We start from the raw sequence: 19,899 nt of genomic DNA, 5'->3' as shown, positions 1-19,899 counted from the left end.
TGGCAGTGTGTATACGACCACCCTACAGTGTTAAAAGTCCACCCACTCTTTCTTATATTTCTATTCATCAAAAAGAGTGTGTCAAAATGAACTGTTTTCGTTTCTGCTCTAAAGTGACGTCACGTTAGAGCAGGCCACGCCCATGACTGGTGACTGACTCCGCCCTATTATCCAAGCTCCTCCCCTGAGTGTTCTACACACATTCCTGATAGGTTCTGATTTGTTGTTGCTGTAGTAACCGAAGCATGAGCTGTAAAGGCACAGCCCTCTTACGGAAAGGGGCGGGAGCAGCAGCTCATTTGCATTTAAAGAGACAGACACGAAATCAGTGTGTTTTTGATTCCACCCAAAAAGAGGCATTTATAATATGATATAATAAATGACCTGTGGGGTATTTTGAGCTGAAACTTCAGACACATTCTGGGGACACCTAAGACTTATATTACATCTTGTAAAAAGGGGCATAATAGGTCTGGTTTAATAATGTTCTGACTAGGGAAGCTATGTCTTTAACTAATTGAACAGACAGTTTTCCCATAATGGACCATCAAAAATGTTTGGTCTCTTTGGGGTTTCTTTTTGTCTAACTTTAGGGCCTGTGAAACTACCTTTTATGTTTAAAGTTTTGTATAGCAAACTTAACTTATCTAGTCACATTTTGATGAAAGATTACAAAGATAAACATTTATTTTTCTTTGGAATAGCACCGTTGAATCTTTCACAATAAGACCAGGATTCATGTTGTCTGGTACTTTAAATTATGAGCTCAATTGAGCAGTTTGTAGAATAAAATAATTTGGCAAATATTTAAGACAACATTCATTTGTCTTGAAATGTGACACATACAACACTATTACATTGAATGTATTTAAAACATAGACAATCCAACAACACTATTAAATAATATGTGACAATGACTTGCTTCTGTCACACACAACAGCTTCATATCATGTTTACACACTCTACTGATTGGTTACGTTTAGGTAAGGGGTTTGGGTAAGGGTACAATATTAGTAAGTATGTCCTTTACGCCTCGTGCGCGAAATTCGCGCTTACTTCCGCATTAGACATCCGGGAATTTGCACGTGATGAAGTCGTACGACGATTTTTCAAAGCACACGGGAGCAAAACCAGATAAGCATGCAGCCATGCAATCTTTATGATTGGTACAACACAATCAAATTACATTTTCACTAAGATGTAACAAAAACTGTTTTTTTTGTGAACCTTTGTGAAAAGTTCTTAAAGGGATAGTTCACCCAAACATTAAAATTCCCTCATTATTTACTCACCCTCATGCCATCCCATATTTGTGACTTTCTTTCTTCAGCAGAACACAAACAAAGATTATAGAATATTTCAGCTCTGTAGGTCCATACAACGCAAGTGAATGGTGACCAGATATTTTAAGCTCCATAAAGCACATAAAGGCAGCATAAAAGTAATCCATAAGACTCCAGTGGTTAAATCCATGTCTTTAGAAGTGATTGACTGACAGGTATGGGTGAGAAACATCAATATTTAAGTTCTATTTTTACTATAAATCTCCATTATCACTTTCACTTCACATTCTTCTTCTTTAGTTTTTTTGCATTTGCATTCTCCATGCATATCGCCACCTACTGGTCGGAGTTGGTCAAAGGTGGAGATTGATAGTAAAAAGGGACTTAAATATTGATCTGTTTCTCAACCACACCTGTCATATCCCTAAAGAAGGATTTAACCACTGGAGTCATATGATTTACTTTTATGCTGCCTTTATGTGCTTTTTGGAGCTTCAAACATCTGGGTCACCATTCACTTGCATTGTATGGACCAACAGAGCGGAGATATTCTTCAGAAAATCTTCATTTCTGTTCTGCGGAAGAAAAAAAGTCATACATATCCGGGATGGCACGGGAGTATGTCAATTATGAGAATTTTCATTTTTGGGTGAACTGGCCCTTTAAAAAAACATTTTGAAGAACCTTTTAGTAGTCTTAAGATTCTTGTCCACTACAAAGAACATTTTGTCCAAGCTTCCATGGATGTAAAGGGTCTTCATGGAACCATACACGCTGATGCTGATGCATGCTGGCACTTAATGCTACATAATCCTTATAATCCACATTATAATAACACAACTCATAAGAGCTCAGTAAATAAACAGGGGTTGTGCCCTAGTTTGACAGGACTCTCGACTGAAGATCTACACTTACGTTATCTTCAATACTCTCATGAACTAGTACTAATATCACGAACACGGTTCAGAAGAATTCAGTCATAAGAGGAGATGGGTTGAAGAAACGACTTTTAAAACAAAATCCTTTTATCCTGAGCTCAAGAGCCAAACTGAAGGAATGTACTTTCCTCGAGTCATCGAGTTTTTGGCATGAGAGGTCTGTTTTGTGACTATAAGTTGGTCTTTACTGCTGACTGAAAGGGCTTTGAATTTAAAGTGAGATATATCAAAGCAAATGAAATCAATAAATAGGATGTGCCATGCTTATTAAATAAATGGGCGAATCTCACAACTGGCCATATTTCACCCAAAATGTTGCATAAAGCAAATGACAATTTTTTTGGATTATTTATGTGACAATTAAGCATATACGTTTTAATTATTGAAATGAATAAAAATAATGTGTTTTTAATATTGTAAAGTATTTATACATAATGGTAGTATTTTGCTGGTTTACCTTTAATGTTATGGTAATTTTCTTTAATGTATCACAATAAATATTTTATAATCCATATACATTAATGTAAATCTAATGAGAATTACCATTGGGATTAATATTACAAAAACAACACAATAATAAAGAGTCTACTCTAGACACTTTATAATAATGAGAATTTGGTGGGGAAGGTGCTTAATTGTTATAAAAATAATGTCACAATAAAAACGTATTAGTGGTCCTAAAAATGCATTTATTTTAGGGTGAAATGTGACATGCATTTTTTTTTATTATTATTTTTTTTGTGCATATTCACAGATACAGACGAATAAATAAAGGGCTTCACTTTTCAAAGATTTTCCAGTGGTAGGAAACCTCAGCAGAAAACATGTTGCATAATCAAGGACACTTTGTGAACTCCCAAGAACTTAATAAAAATGTCCACTGCTACAGTAAATGCTACAACACAGTGAAGATGAGATTACAGGAATGTGGAGTTTCACACCATTGACGCATGCATACACGTCTCAGAGACACTGGACTCCACAGGGCATCTCACCAGGGCATGAAAACATTTAAGTCTATCTTAAATCTCCCAGCTGTCACTGAAGTAATGCTCCTCTTCTATGTCCTCCTCCTTAAACCGTTCTTCCTCTACGTCACAAAACTTGTCTTCATCCTCCTCTTCATCCTCCATCAACTGTGACAGCATGGACTGAAGAGTGGCCTTCAGCCCCTGAACTTCCTTCTCAATGGACAGTGGACATCAGGAGTCAAGGAGAACGTGACTCATTCATACATCAACACATCCATCACACAAATACAAACAAGTAAATAAAACAGTTGTTCATCAGTCGGTTGGTAACTTTAATAGCAACTGCAGCATAATACGTTTAAATAAGAATGTAAGAATGACAATCTACTCCTTGCTAATTAAATTGATGTGTCCCGACAACATAAACATCTGTCATTTTCGACATACCTCAGTGGAAATCATCATCAGAAGTTTATATATTGTATGACATTGTACAGTATATGCAATAGATAGATAGACAGACAGATAGATAACAATTAAAAATAAAAAGATTTATGGCCAGTATTCTTCTGTTGCAATTACCACATACAGTATCTCACAAAAGTGAGTACACCCCTCACATTTTTGTAAATATTTGATTATATCTTTTCATGTGACAACACTGAAGAAATGACACTTTGCTACAATGTAAAGTAGTGAGTGTACAGCTTGTATAACAGTGTACATTTGCTGTCCCCTCAAAATAACTCAACACACAGCCATTAATGTCTAAACCGCTGGCAACTAAAGTGAGAACACCCCTAAGTGAAAATGTCCAAATTGCCCAATTAGCCATTATCCCTCCCCGGTGTCATGTGACTCGTTAGTGTTACAAGGTCTCAGGTGTGAATGGGGGGGGGGCAGGTTTGTTAAATTTGGTGTCATCACACTCACACTCCCTCATACTGGTCACTGGAAGTTCAACATGGCACCTCATGGCAAAGAACTCTGTGGATCTGTAAAAAGAATTGTTGCTCTATATAAAGATGGCCTAGGCTATAAGAAGATTGCCAAGACCATGACACTGAACTGCAGCACAGTGGCCAAGACCATACAGTGGTTTAACAGGACAGGTTCCACTCAGAACAGGCCTTGCCATGGTCGACCAAAGAAGTTGAGTGCACGTGCTCAGTGTCATACCCAGAGGTTGTCTTTGGGAAAGAGACGTATGAGTGCTGCCAGCATTGCTGCAGAGGTTGAAGGGGTGGGAGGGTCAGCCTGTCAGTGCTCAGACCATACGCCGCACACTGCATCAAATTGGTCTGCATGGCTTTCATCCCAGAAGGAAACAGATGATGCACAAGAAAGCACACAAACAGTTTGCTGAAGACAAGCAGACTAAGGACATGGATTACTGGAACCATGTCCTGTGGTCTGATGAGACCAAGATAAACTTATTTGTGAGGAGTACAAAGACAAGTGTGTCTGAAAAAATTACAGTCTTATTATTGCCAACAGTCAAGCATGGTGGTGGGAGTGTCATGGTCTGGGGCTGCATGAGTGCTGTGGCACTGGGGAGCTACAGTTCATTGAGGGAACCATGAATGCCAACGTGTACTGTGACATACTGAAGCAGAGCATGATCCCCTCCCTTCGGAGACTGGGCCACAGGGCAGTATTCTAGCATGATAACGACCCCAAACACACCTCCAAGACGACCACTGCCTTGCTAAAGAAGCTGATGGTGAAGGTGATGGACTGGCCAAGCATGTCTCCAGACCTAAACCCTATTGAGCATATGTGGGGCATCCTTAAACGGAAGGTGGAGGAGCACAAAGTCTCTAACATCCACCAGCTCTGTGATGTCATCATGGAGGAGTGGAAGAAGACTCCAGTGGCAACCTGTGAAGCTCTGGTGAACTCCATGCCCAAGAGGGTTAAAGCAGTGCTGGAAAATAATGGTGGCCACACAAAATATTGACACTTTGGGCCCAATTTGGACATTTTCACTTAGGGGTGTGCTCACTTTTGTTGCCAGCGATTTAGACATTAATGGCTGTGTGTTGAGTTATTTTGAGGGGACAGTAAATTTATACTGTTATACAAGCTGTACATTCAGTACTTTACATTGTCGCAAAGTGTCATTTCTTCAGTGTTGTCACATGAAAAGATATAATCAAATATTTACAAAAATGTGAGGGGTGTACTTACTTTGTGAGATCCTGTACATGTACCAGAAGTCTACCGCAAACAACCTGCTTTAGAAGGACTTTCATTATCTTTGGCCCAACCATCTGACACCGATTTCCAATTATATGATCACGGCGGTCATCTCCTCCTCCAAATCCAGTCCATAATTCAAAGGCTTAGTTCATCTCCTTAACAGACCACGTTCAAATAAAGTAATCTCGCCTAAATCATTCATGCATGTTTTATGAGACGGGGAATAGACCCTCTCATCAGCGCTGGATTGTTTAACTCGACAGAGTGCTACCGAGTGTCCGGTATAAGTAGCAAATCAAAGGAGGCCTCTTGTGGCAGATGGGGCCCGATGGGCACGTTTTGCTCTCCAAATGGCACCAGATTGTGCTCATTCATAATTAACCAGCCATTAAAGAGCACTTCATGAATTATGAAAAACAATTGGCAAGATCCCATTTCGGCTGAATGGACAGTGCTCATGAAGTTCTTCGGGCACATACCTTAGCTTGTTATGGGTTTATTTGCTCATCTATCTACATAACCAGCACAATCAAATATAATTTCTGTGTGAAGTTGCTGTGAGTTTGCACAACATTGGACCGATGAAATTCCATAAATTTAAAAATATTTTATAGAGATTGCACTCACACAGAGCAAAAAGATTAAATATTTCACAAGGTGACCATGGCCAGTAACATGTATACTTACTATAGAAAAAAATTCTATGACTTTTCCAGGCCTCGCCACCATGCGGGAACATGCTAAAAACATTCAGAACACCTTAGCAACTGCACAGCAACATGCTTGAAAACCATTCAGAATGCCATAGCAATATGCTAAAATCCATAAATAATGCATTAGCGACTGCACAGTGACATGCTAGAAAACCATTTAGAATGCCTTAGCAACCACATAGCAACATGCTTAAAACCATTCAGAATGCCTTAGCAACTTCACAGCTACATGCTTGAAAACCATTCAGAATGCCTTAGCAACCACATAGCAACATGGTTATAAACATTCAGAATGCCTTAGCAACTGCACAGCTTGAAAACCATTCAGAACACCTTAGCAACCACATGGCAATGTGCTAAAAACATTCAAAACACCTTAGCAACTGCACAGCAACATGCTTGAAAACCATTCAGAATGCCTTAGCAAACACATAGCAACAAGCTTAAAAACATTCGGAATACCTTAGCAACCGCACAGTAACATGCTTAAAAACATTCAGAATGCCTCAGCAACCACATAGCAACATGCTTATAAACATTCAGAATGCCTTAGCAACCACATAGCAACGTGCTAAAAAAAACATTCAGAACACCTTAGTAACTGCACAGCAACATGCTAGAAATCCATTCAGAATACCTTAGCAACCACATAGGAACATGCTAAAAACATTACGAGCACCTTAGTAACCACAGAGCAACATGCTAAAAACCGTTCAGAATACCTTAGCAACCACATAGTAACATGTAAAAACTTTTCAGAACACCTTAGCAATCACATAGCAACCATCTACAACGCCCTGGCATTAATGCGGCCAGATTTGCACATCAACAAATCATCAGACAAACATTATGAATTTAGCTCAAATGGATGTCCCCAAGCTTACTCTTATTGGTTATTGGACTGGAATAACTTTATCTGGCTTTAAGGTTGGAATGATTTTAATTGGTCCCTTTCTCTGCTTCAGCCGATAAACATACACGACTAGGAAGGAAATGACTCGGAGTTTTATCATTTCTCTGTCACGTCCTGCTTAAGAAAATGTCTTAAGCAGTCATTAGCACCATTAATGTCACATGCCCAACGCTTAAGCTCTCCAAAAGAGCTCTTCCATGATGTATTTGACAGCACAGGATGCTCTCTTCCATGTGGGAATTTAGGGTGAGAGTGAATGATCACTGGATATTTCTCATGACAGTCTCTATTGTCTTTTTGAAAGAGATTGAATATGAGGGAATAAAAAAATGAAGTGCTTTTAAGTTATTAGAGAAGTTCAGGTCTCAGCAAAGGTAGAAAGGAAGTGACAGACAGAGAACAGGAAATGTAGAGACACTCATCTGCCCGTCACTATAAAGTGAGATTAAAGGAATGAGATGAAGGTAAAGGTTATGACCTCGCTGTAACATCTTCATATTCCCTGCCACCTGTGTGCCAACTGGATTCATGCTTCTCTATCGGCTGAGAGGAATCCATGAGTGTTGGTGAGTATCTAACTACAAGTAGTGACTGTACTTACTTAGGCTACGTCTACATTAATACGAATACATCCTTACTGCGCAAGCGAAAATTGTTCATTGCAAATTAATGCAAAATATAGTTTCACATGACAGAATTTACACCAGTCGTTAGCATGTGTTAATCATGACGACAAGGTATACATCCTTGAAAGCCGTTTACGATTTACTTGCTATAGGATTGGTCTTAACGGCATACCTGCACTGATCCGATGCTGCAAACGCATCTGCATCATGACACTTCCAGGAGTGCCAACGCAAATATCTCGTATCATGCACCTATCAGAGACAAGTGCAAGGAGAACAAATGAATGGCCACTGAAAAGTCGGCTGAATGATTCTCAGATTGCTCTGCACTTTTTTAAAAGACTATAAACAATCAGAACTATTTGTCCAATGTTGAGTACCAGCTTGAACAGGGCCATGACAATTCACTTTTGGGTAGGAACCGGTGGCAACCTGCGTTGGTAACCTATAGGTGCAACATCAGGACCAATATTACAGTCCTATCAGATGGGCAAGTGTTCCCTTTTGATTGCAGTTCCTCCTCTTCTGATTTAATTTGTTTGTGAAATTAAATTGACAGTAACCTGCTAATATCAATGAATTGTCTCAATAATCTCCCCATTTTACCCAAATTTAGGAGGAAAAAAATTAGCGATAAACACACATTTCTGTATGGAAACGGCTTAAGGGCAGATTTCATTTGTGATAAACCAAAACGTATACGACAAAGTGATTTTTTAGGCATGACGTCATCACGCACACCATTTATATAGATAAAAGTCCATCTGAAACAGGCATAAGACGGCGAATTTCACCCCAAAAATTTTATTTAGGCATTTTCACTTTGTCGATAACAAAATGGCGCAAAAAGTGGCTAGAAACTAGTCTAAAGTGAATATCGGGCATAACAGCGCCACAATAACAGGGTCGCCATCTTGATTGGATCACCTGACTGTGTCACGACAACAAATACATCATTGTTTTCAGATATCCGTTTTCCCAGTCCACACTACAAAGTGAAGACGGTGTTATCAAATCTATCCACTTGGAAGAAACGTTTTCAAATCATTCAGTTTCTCAGTGTCAGTGTGGACGGAAGGCCAAAACGTAGAGAAAAAGATTTGTTTTCAAACGAAAATGTATTATTGTGGACGTGGCATTTTTCAGTACTTTGACAGTAGTTCAGCTGATTTTAAAACAGAGTAGCCTTTTCCAGTAGTGAACTAATTCTTCCAGCAAGTAGCGGTGTAGCGCGACCAAACGCTACACCATGTTTTGGTCGGATTATAACTAATAGCCTTCTTACTTGCGTAGAAGCCAAACAAACATCTGACAAACTTGCAGCGAATTCTAGCTGCTACTCAGAATCAGGCATTATATTATATATCATTATAATATAATTATAATACAATATAATATCTTATAGTATAATTATAATATAATATAATTATAATGTAGTATAATATCATATAATTATAATATATTATATAATTATAATATAATACAATATAATATAATTATAATGTAGTATAATATCATATAATTATAATACAATATAATATCATTATAGTATAATATCATATAATTATAATGTAGTATATCATATAATTATAATAATACAATATAATATCATTACAGTATAATATAAAATAATTATAATGTAGTATAATATCATATAATTATAATATAATATATCATATAATTCTAATGTAGTATAATATCATATAATTCTAATGTAATATAATACCATATAATTATAATGTTGTATAATATCATATAATTCTAATGTAGTATAATATCATATAATTCTAATGTAATATAATATCATATAATTCTAATGTAGTATAATATCATATAATTCTAATGTAATATAATATCATATAATTATAATAAAATATAATATCATATAATTCTAATGTAGTATAATATCATATAATTCTAATGTAATATAATATCATATAATTACAATGTAATATAATATCATATAATTACAATGTAATATAATATCATATAATTCTAATGTAGTATAATATCATATAATTCTAATGTAGTATAATATCATATAATTCTAATGTAGTATAATATCATATAATTCTAATGTAGTATAATATCATATAATTACAATGTAGTATAATATCATATAATTCTAATGTAGTATAATATCATATAATTCTAATGTAGTATAATATCATATAATTCTAATGTAATGTAATATCATATAATTCTAATGTAGTATAATATCATATAATTCTAATGTAGTATAATATCATATAATTCTAATGTAGTATAATATCATATAATTACAATGTAGTATAATATCATATAATTATAATGTAACATAATATCATATAATTACAATGTAGTATAATATCATATAATTCTAATGTAGTATAATATCATATAATTCTAATGTAGTATAATATCATATAATTACAATGTAGTATAATATCATATAATTCTAATGTAGTATAATATCATATAATTCTAATGTAGTATAATATCATATAATTCTAATGTAATGTAATATCATATAATTCTAATGTAGTATAATATCATATAATTCTAATGTAGTATAATATCATATAATTCTAATGTAGTATAATATCATATAATTCTAATGTAGTATAATATCATATAATTACAATGTAACATAATATCATATAATTACAATGTTGTATAATATCATATAATTACAATGTAGTATAATATCATATAATTCTAATGTAGTATAATATCATATAATTCTAATGTAGTATAATATCATATAATTACAATGTAGTATAATATCATATAATTCTAATGTAGTATAATATCATATAATTACAATGTAGTATAATATCATATAATTCTAATGTAGTATAATATCATATAATTCTAATGTAGTATAATATCATATAATTACAATGTAGTATAATATCATATAATTCTAATGTAGTATAATATCATATAATTACAATGTAACATAATATCATATAATTATAATGTAGTATAATATCATATAATTATAATGTAGTATAATATCATATAATTCTAATGTAGTATAATATCATATAATTACAATGTAACATAATATCATATAATTCTAATGTAGTATAATATCATATAATTATAATGTAGTATAATATCATATAATTACAATGTAACATAATATCATATAATTCTAATGTAGTATAATATCATATAATTATAATGTAGTATAATATATAATTATAATTATAATGTAGTATAATATCATATAATTATAATGTAGTATAATATCATATAATTCTAATGTAGTATAATATCATATAATTCTAATGTAGTATAATATCATATAATTACAATGTAACATAATATCATATAATTCTAATGTAGTATAATATCATATAATTATAATGTAGTATAATATCATATAATTACAATGTAGTATAATATCATATAATTATAATGTAATATAATATCATATAATTACAATGTAGTATAATATCATATAATTATAATGTAGTATAATATCATATAATTCTAATGTAGTATAATATCATATAATTACAATGTAACATAATATCATATAATTACAATGTAACATAATATCATATAATTATAATGTAGTATAATATCATATAATTATAATGTAGTATAATATCATATAATTACAATGTAGTATAATATCATATAATTATAATGTAGTATAATATCATATAATTCTAATGTAGTATAATATCATATAATTACAATGTAACATAATATAATATAATTACAATGTAACATAATATCATATAATTCTAATGTAGTATAATATCATATAATTACAATGTAACATAATATCATATAATTACAATGTAACATAATATCATATAATTACAATGTAATATAATATCATATAATTCTAATGTAGTATAATATCATATAATTATAATGTAATATAATATCATATAATTCTAATGTAGTATAATATCATATAATTATAATGTAATATAATATCATATAATTATAATGTAGTATAATATCATATAATTATAATGTAATATAATATCATATAATTCTAATGTAGTATAAAATCATATAATTCTAATGTAGTATAATATCATATAATTACAATGTAACATAATATCATATAATTATAATGTAATATAATATCATATAATATCATATAATTAGAATGTAGTATAATATCATATAATTCTAATGTAGTATAATATCATATAATTATAATGTAGTATAATATCATATAATTCTAATGTAGTATAATATCATATAATTATAATGTAACATAATATCATATAATTATAATGTAATATAATATCATATAATTATAATGTAGTATAATATCATATAATTAGAATGTAACATAATATCATATAATTCTAATGTAGTATAATATCATATAATTATAATGTAGTATAATATCATATAATTATAATGTAATATAATATCATATAATTAGAATGTAGTATAATATAATATAATTATAATGTAACATAATATCATATAATTATAATGTAATATAATATCATATAATTATAATATAATTACATATAATTATAATGTAGTATAATATATAATTATAATTATAATGTAATATAATATCATATAATTATAATGTAACATAATATCATATAATATATAATGTAGTATAATGATCATTATACTGAATATTTTTGTGTTTAACTGTCCGATAAACAATATGCATAGCAAATTTTTTTATAGTTTGTTTCTACTTTTAGGCACATTAACAACTTAATCATTTATCTCTAACCTCTGAAGGTGAACCGCTTTACAAAACTACCAGTAATATAGTGCACAAAGTAATGTTGTGTCTACAAATAATTAATTAAACTAGTTTAACTGCAGTACACACTTGTGCATGAATATTTAAGATTTAAAGTATTTGGTGTCTAATTTTATCAGTAAACCTGTTACTAAAGAACTAATACCCAATTAAGTGGAAAAATGTAAATATTTATTTGTATAATAATTTTTCACGTAATTCTACATCCGCGCAATGTTTTCCATGTTTTAAAGCCTTAAAATAAAATAAATAAAAGATTCCAAGGTGAATATGAATAAAAGACGTCTTAAAGTGTATAAAGCAAACATATACCCATTACATATTGACTAACAATTAATCGTCAGCCAATATTTCAAAACCACGACAGGGAACATTACAACAACTTTGGCTAACGTTATATAAGGGTTAGAGACAAATGTTAAAATAACGGTTATGCAACAACCTTATGATGTTTTTAGTATTCAATGAATGTTCTCACAATGTTAGCAGAAAACGTTCTCAGTGTAATGTTGGTATGCATTTTCAGTAATGCTATGCTAAAATGTAAATAGCGTTGTACAAGCGTTTAGGCAACTGGGCATTTTTACGGTTCCCAGCAGCACAATGTAATGTTTGGAAAACAGAAATGTGTTCATCTTAATCTGCTGGTTTATGACAAATGGGGACAAACTAATCTGTTGCCCCTTTTATTAATTCTTTCTGTTGAAGACACAAATCAAGCCTTGAGTGAATATTATGTCAGGTTCATTTTCTCCACAGACTACACTGAGAATATAATGTGAAATATTGATCTGCGCATCAGCTGCTAAACAACCTCTCTTCGTTTTGTTAGTTTACGGTTTATACTCCGTGCCGATCAATCGAAATCCATTAAGAGCAGTACATTTACAATGCATATAAATTGAGGTGTATTGTGTACGGTTATGCTAAGTTGTTGTATCCATTAAGATATAAAACAACATGACCACAAATACAGCATCATTTAGAAACTGAACTGCTCAATAACAACAATCTTCCTTCCGAGTTGGAATTTGTTACATCTGCCAAAGGAAATGTGGGATTTATATTCATTAGGTCTCGTTTTGTTAATGTTAATAGTTTGTCAGGCGAAAATCATTCAATCATAAGAAAGTCAAAAGATTGCAAACGTTCCTAATGAAATATGCGCACACACAAACACACACACATGCACGCACAGACACGCATGCACACACACGTGCGCGCACCCATGTGCGCTCGTGTCTGTGCGTGAACACACACACAACCATACGCGCACGCACACACATATACACACTCGCACGCACGCACGCACGCACACACACATATACACACACACACACTCATGCGCACGCACACACACACACACACACACAAACAAACGCACGCACACACACATATACGCACGCACGCACACACACACAAGGCTTTGTAAGGATATGAGTGAGGTCCTTGTCGTGGTTGTCAATGGCGGTCTGGAGCTGGTCTTCCAGGTGACGCAGTCTGTCACCGATGAGTTCACATCGCTCCGTCAGGTCTAACACTTCACCACACAGATCCTGAAAATCAATAACAAACAATTAACATGAGGTCATTAACTGCCTTAAAAATTCAACACAACATCTCTCACTATTGCCAGCATATTTTCTGTTAAAGCAAGGCATTAAATGCTATTATTACAGAGCTCTCTGGAATACACTATTCTGATTGTTCAATGGCGCCATCTAGTGGTCTGATATTGCTCAGTAACAACCGCACATCGGTATTGCAAGCCATCGTTCCTGCTTCTCGGATCACTGTGCGATCTCTAATGAAGCTAATATAGACATAATTTTTATGTAAATAAATATATAATGTTCATGTTTTTATTTATTTGGTGTGTAATAAGCGGAATAATGTACAGTCAGCTGTTTGTTCATCACAAAATAAACCCCTTCGGGCTGATACAAGAGTCTGCGCTTCACGTCGTGGTCCTGATCACCCTGGCGGGTTTCTTTTGCGATACAAACAGACCGACTGACTGTACATTATCCCTTATATACGCTAGTACAAGTTACGAAAATAACAAACTAATTCTCCATCTGTTCACTAACGTTTTCTATGTAAACTTATATCCAATTTTACAACTTCGTGCCATGACGCCGTAACGGGGTAAGCCCTAAAATCTTATCGAAAACAGAACGCAATTATTTCAACCCTTTTTCTCAGACGCCTTTACGACATACAGTACTTACTAGTGTTGCTCATTTTCAGTGTATGATTTCTAAAATTATATATTGAAACGTCCCATAGTGAATGCATTATAAGGGACAAAAGCGACCCGTTTGAGACATCGTTATTTTGGCCAAAATAAGGGACATCCCCGCTGATACCAGACAGTTGGCTAAATGTTAAATGGTAAATGTTCTGCACTTATATAGTGCTGTTTTTAACCTTCGAGGTTACCAAAGAGCTTTACAGTGTGACTCATTCACCCATACACACACACACACACACACACACACACACACACCAATGATGGCAGAGCTGCCATGCAAGGCACTAGCCTGCCATTGGGAGCAAATTTGGGTTCAGTGTCTTGCCCAAGGACACTTCGGCATGTGGAGTCGTGTGGGCCGGGATTCAAACCACCAACCCTGTGATTAGCAGCCAACCCGATCTACCACCTGAGCCACGGCCGGCATTTACCAGGCATATTCTGAAAAATTCAGAATCAAAAGATCTGTTACAATATAGGACTATACAATTTCTAGAACCTTAAACAGTGAACTATCAACTCAGCAAACAAGAGACCTCAAAACCACGTGACCGCCGCTGTCAAATTCCAGTGCCTGAAGTCCCCTTATAAGTGTCCCAAACTGACAGCGTGTCTCTTAGTAACTGCACTAATGACTTACAGCTTAGCTCAAGAGCGAGCCAGCCAGGTATGTGGGACAGGTCCTCGCGGCCCCAATTCCATCACACTGTGATTCCCTGTTTTCCTCCAAGTCCGAGAGCGTCTTAAGTTGGCCGCCTGACTCATATCTGTCCATATTCTCCACCCATGTCTCTCAGGACCGGCCCGTGCCATGTTTTAATGATGGTCTTGGATATTCTTAGACCCCCCACACCAGCTAATGAAACGCCTTTTATAGATGCTAACATCACACGCTGTGGGCGAACTGAAACACTTGTGAATGCGGCTGGAGTCTCGGAGGGTGCATATGAGAACAAACAGCCCACCACAGAGCCTCAGAAATGCACCCCACAAGAGTCTGAACCATACAGTTATCGTGACATAATGGAAATCAGGTTTATGAAAGGTCACGGCAATCACTTTAAAGCATCTAAAGCATTGGAGACACACTCAGATATATGTAGGCTGCAAAAAATGGCACCTTTGTGATAACTGTGACAGCCATATAACTGCAGAAATCCTTCACAAAGGGAAAATCAATATAATTCTGATCGTATCAAATGCACTATACCAACTTAAAGAGAGTGTGTAGCCAGTCACTGCAACAGTTACTAAAATGGATTATATTATTATACATTTTCCCCCGCTGTAATACCACACTGTCGTTTGTCCAGTCTTAATCAGACACAAGACTGCCCCCCACTGGTCCATCTAAACATTATTTAAACACCTATGCATTAAAGTACAGGTCAAGCTCAACGTTAACTAGGCCATATATCAGACTGATTTCACATTGCTGGTCTTTATTAAGTTATTCAAGCATTGCTGGTGGCTTTGTGAGACCATGATGTACATTTAATTTATCGGCTTAACACGTTAATATGCAAAGTTGCATGAATTATGCATCTAATAAAAGGCTGCATCGATGGACGTTACCCATTGATTATTGCTCACACTGTGGAGAGCTGAAGTTCAAGTATTGACTGAGACGTCACGGTCACTTTACTTAAAAATCTCTGTTCATGCACACCCCATTAGAGACTCGCCTTTTCTGTTTTCCACAATGATACAGCTTTTATATCAAGTGATGAAGCAACCAGTGGCTTTTTTATGCCGATGTTGAGACTGGAATTATTTAACACTGTCATAATGCAGTTTACTCTATGACTTTATGGGAAACGGCGTAGTGGGTTAAAGCACATAACTGGTAATCAGAAGGTTGCTGGTTCGATCCTCACAGCCACCACCATTGTGTCCATGAGTAAGACACTTAACTCCAGGTTGCTCCGGGGGGATTGTCCCTGTAATAAGTGCACTGTAAGTCACTTTGGATAAAAGTGTCTGCCAAATGCATAAATGTAAATGGGAAAGATGCAATAAAAGTAACTATAAATGTAATCCATACGACCATATTCCAAGTCTTCTGAAGTCATACGATAGCTCAGTGTGACGAACAGACCACGGCTGCTGCAGCTCTCTTATATCTCAATTGCATTTTCAAATTTGGGCCATAACCATCGGATAGGACCCATGTGAGAACCAACGGCATTACCGCTGATTCTAAACCTGACAAGATATGTCTTAACACCAGGGCTGGACTGGTAATCTGGAATACCGGGCATTTTCCCGGTGGACCGACACACTTTGGGGCCGATCAGGGGCGGACTGGCTATCGGGAGAACCAGGCGGACCGGTGGGTCGGCCGCGAAACTGGCCGAATGGGCCGCGATTAGCTAAAATGAGCCGCCGTGTTATGCAGAACGGACCACAAAACGCTGACCACGATATGCTAAAAAGGACATTGAACACCCCCCAACAACTTTTGGGCCAGTTGCTATGTAAAATCCTGGGCCGATTTCTCTTCCCAGTCCCGTCCTGCTTTGACACACCATATATAAATGCACGTAAAGGTGAATGAGGCGCAGATTCTAAGCGAATAATGACCAAACTTTAATTCTGTTCAAACACAATAAAGCCAGTCTCTCACCTCAGTTGAACTGTCCTCAAAACAGAACAGGAACTCCTCTAATTTCTGCAAAAGAGAAAAGTTTAGAAATTATTCATTTCAGCCAAAGATTAAGACAAAACAATAAACCTCATCTTTTATTAAAAAGCACTCAGCGCATCGGCATTATGGGAAGTGCACTATAGCTCGTCATTACAGCTTACTAGAAGACAACATTATAATTGCACTGGTTCAGTCCATCTGTGTGAGTTATGATTGCATTCAGGAGCACAAAATAATTAGCACTCCTGGTAGATATACTGTATGAGCTCAACTCTAGCTGGAAGGGAGCAAACATCAGTAAAACACATTGCAGCTTCATTTCTGATAGATTGGGATTTAAATGTCACAAATATTAATTACCATCTCCTGTTGGCGAGACACAATGTTAATGTGTCCGTGGTTGGGCGTAGACCAAAGCTTCTTATATTAGATTCGGACTGTCTGTTTTAAGATCACATTGGCTTATTGGTGATGCTCCGCCAGATTTGCTGCACGCAACATTGCCTCACACACGTGTGAACTGTCAAACCATTTAAAGGGATAATTCACCCAAAAATAACAAATCTGTCATTTACTCACATTACATAATTCAAAACCTGTATGACTAAATATTAAATGACAAAAGTAGTCTTCAGAAGCCGTAAAATACTGTATATTTGACTGAGGAATTTTATAGATACAGTATTAAGCCCTCTATATTAGACATTATGTCTAATGATGGAATATTTTTCACATTTAATATTTTTGTTTTTACATAAAAAATAGCTCCAGTAATAAAGTAAATAAAAAAATAAATGAAGAAAAAAAAAAATGGGAACATTTTGGAAAAATATGGTAAATGGTCTGCACTTATATAGCACTTTTTAACCTTAGTGGTATTCATGGAGTGGTGGTGGTGTAGTGGTCTAAAGCACATAACTGGTAATCAGAAGGTTGCTGGTTCGATCCCCACAGTCACCACCATTGTGTCCTTGAGCAAGACACTTAACTCCAGGTTGTTCCGGGGGGATTGTCCCTGTAATAAGTGCTCTGTAAGTCGCTTTGGATAAAAGCATCTGCCAAATGCATAAATGTAAATGTAAATGTATTCAAAGTGCTTTACACAGTGTCTCATTTGCCCGCACGCCCGCACGACGCCCGCACGCCCGCACGCCCGCCACGCGCCCACGCGCGCGACAGCAGAGCTGCCTTGCAGAGCCGCTAGCCTGCCATTGGGTTCAATGTCTTGCCCAAGGACACTTCGGCATGTGGAGTGATTAGTGGACAACCCTGCGATTAGTGGACAACCCGCTCTACCACCTGAGCCACAGCCACCCCTTATAATATATACCAATGGGTATGGGCATGGGGCAGTGGTGGCTCAGCGGTTGAGGCTCTGGGTTACTGACCAGAAGGTCGGGGGATCAAACCCCAGCACCACCAAAGCCCTTGACCCTATCTGCTCCAGGGGCGCCGTATCATGGCTGACCCTGCACTTTGACACCAGCTTAGCTGGGATATGTGAAAAATAAATTTCACTGTATATATGCAAAAATGTATGTATAATGTGTGACCAAAATAAAGGCTTCCATCACATTAAATGGTGTAATCTTTAGCAAAAACAATTATTTTGAAATTAATTTTAAATTGAGAATATTTTTTGAGTGCTTAGAAGATTAATAGAATTTTCTAGACAGGAATAAAACATATATTTTCGTTATTTCATCGTAAAAATCACCTTCACCACAGTACCTCTCAAATCTCGTACTTGTGCAATTGAAAAATATGCCATGTAAAGAAATAAAACATCACTGGTTCTTGAGTGTCCCGTTATTATCGGTACACCTGCTATTGTGTATTTTAAAGTACCATATTTAAAAATGTGCGAACGTGAATAATGTTTGAGAAGTACAGCAGAAGGAACAATTATCAGTAAATAATGACTTAAATTTCAGTCTGTTTTAAACATTCTGTCTAACATCTCCTTTTGTGCTCCTTGGATGAAAGTTATACGGGTTTGGAATGACATGAGGGTGAATAAATGATGACAGAATTTACATTTTTGCTGAACTATTCCTTTAAATGCCAGTAAATTCCATCAATACATTTAGGGGCTGTTTATACCACACCCATTTTTGCATCTACCCAAGATGAGTTTAAGTTGTTTTCCTACCAGTATGTAAACGTGTGGACGTCTTTGACTGTTCCGCCATGCCTCGCCCTTTTTTTAACATCTTGTGCAAGAGTATCGTGTTCTTCAGATGCACTTGAAACATGAAAACGCATCACCTGCGTTCTGTTCTATTTGTAGTGCTGCGTCTAGCTACATTTCCGCGCAAGGACACATTTGGTGTGAACAGCCCCTAATACAGCTTAGATGTAATCAGGGAAGTGCATGCTTTATGTAACCAGAGGAACAATACAGTATGTTCGTTTAGTAGGTGAAGAACCTCAAAAAACAGATTAATTGAAGATCAGACAGAAAAGACAGGAAGTCGTGCATTGAAGATGAGAAAGATGAAAAAGCATCCTGATCTCACCTTCGGTGTCCTACAGGAGTGTTAGGAGGAGGAGACGCTCTTCAAGACAAGAGACAAAAAATAGTGAAGATACTTTCAGCCTGACT

General features: G+C 35.4%; 1 protein-coding gene across 3 annotated transcripts in view; it reads right to left on the bottom strand.

Annotated features, from left to right (window-relative positions):
- Window positions 1-2,847: 2,847 nt before the first annotated feature.
- LOC127617577 (disrupted in schizophrenia 1 protein-like) overlaps window positions 2,848-19,899 on the bottom strand; it is a 69,511-nt gene continuing 52,459 nt past the window's right edge. For all 3 annotated transcript variants that reach the window (XM_052089556.1, XM_052089557.1, XM_052089558.1), the window contains 3 exons: window positions 17,274-17,318; window positions 13,833-13,949; window positions 2,848-3,417 (listed from right to left, as the gene is read on the bottom strand). In XM_052089556.1, coding sequence (XP_051945516.1) covers window positions 3,244-3,417; window positions 13,833-13,949; window positions 17,274-17,318 — 336 coding nt within the window. In that variant the 3' untranslated portion in view covers window positions 2,848-3,243. The remainder of the gene's footprint in view (window positions 3,418-13,832; window positions 13,950-17,273; window positions 17,319-19,899) is intronic.

Source organism: Xyrauchen texanus, chromosome 24 (genome assembly GCF_025860055.1).
Source record: "Xyrauchen texanus isolate HMW12.3.18 chromosome 24, RBS_HiC_50CHRs, whole genome shotgun sequence".
NCBI lineage: Eukaryota > Metazoa > Chordata > Actinopteri > Cypriniformes > Catostomidae > Xyrauchen > Xyrauchen texanus.
This window is presented reverse-complemented; position numbering and strand designations above follow the sequence as displayed.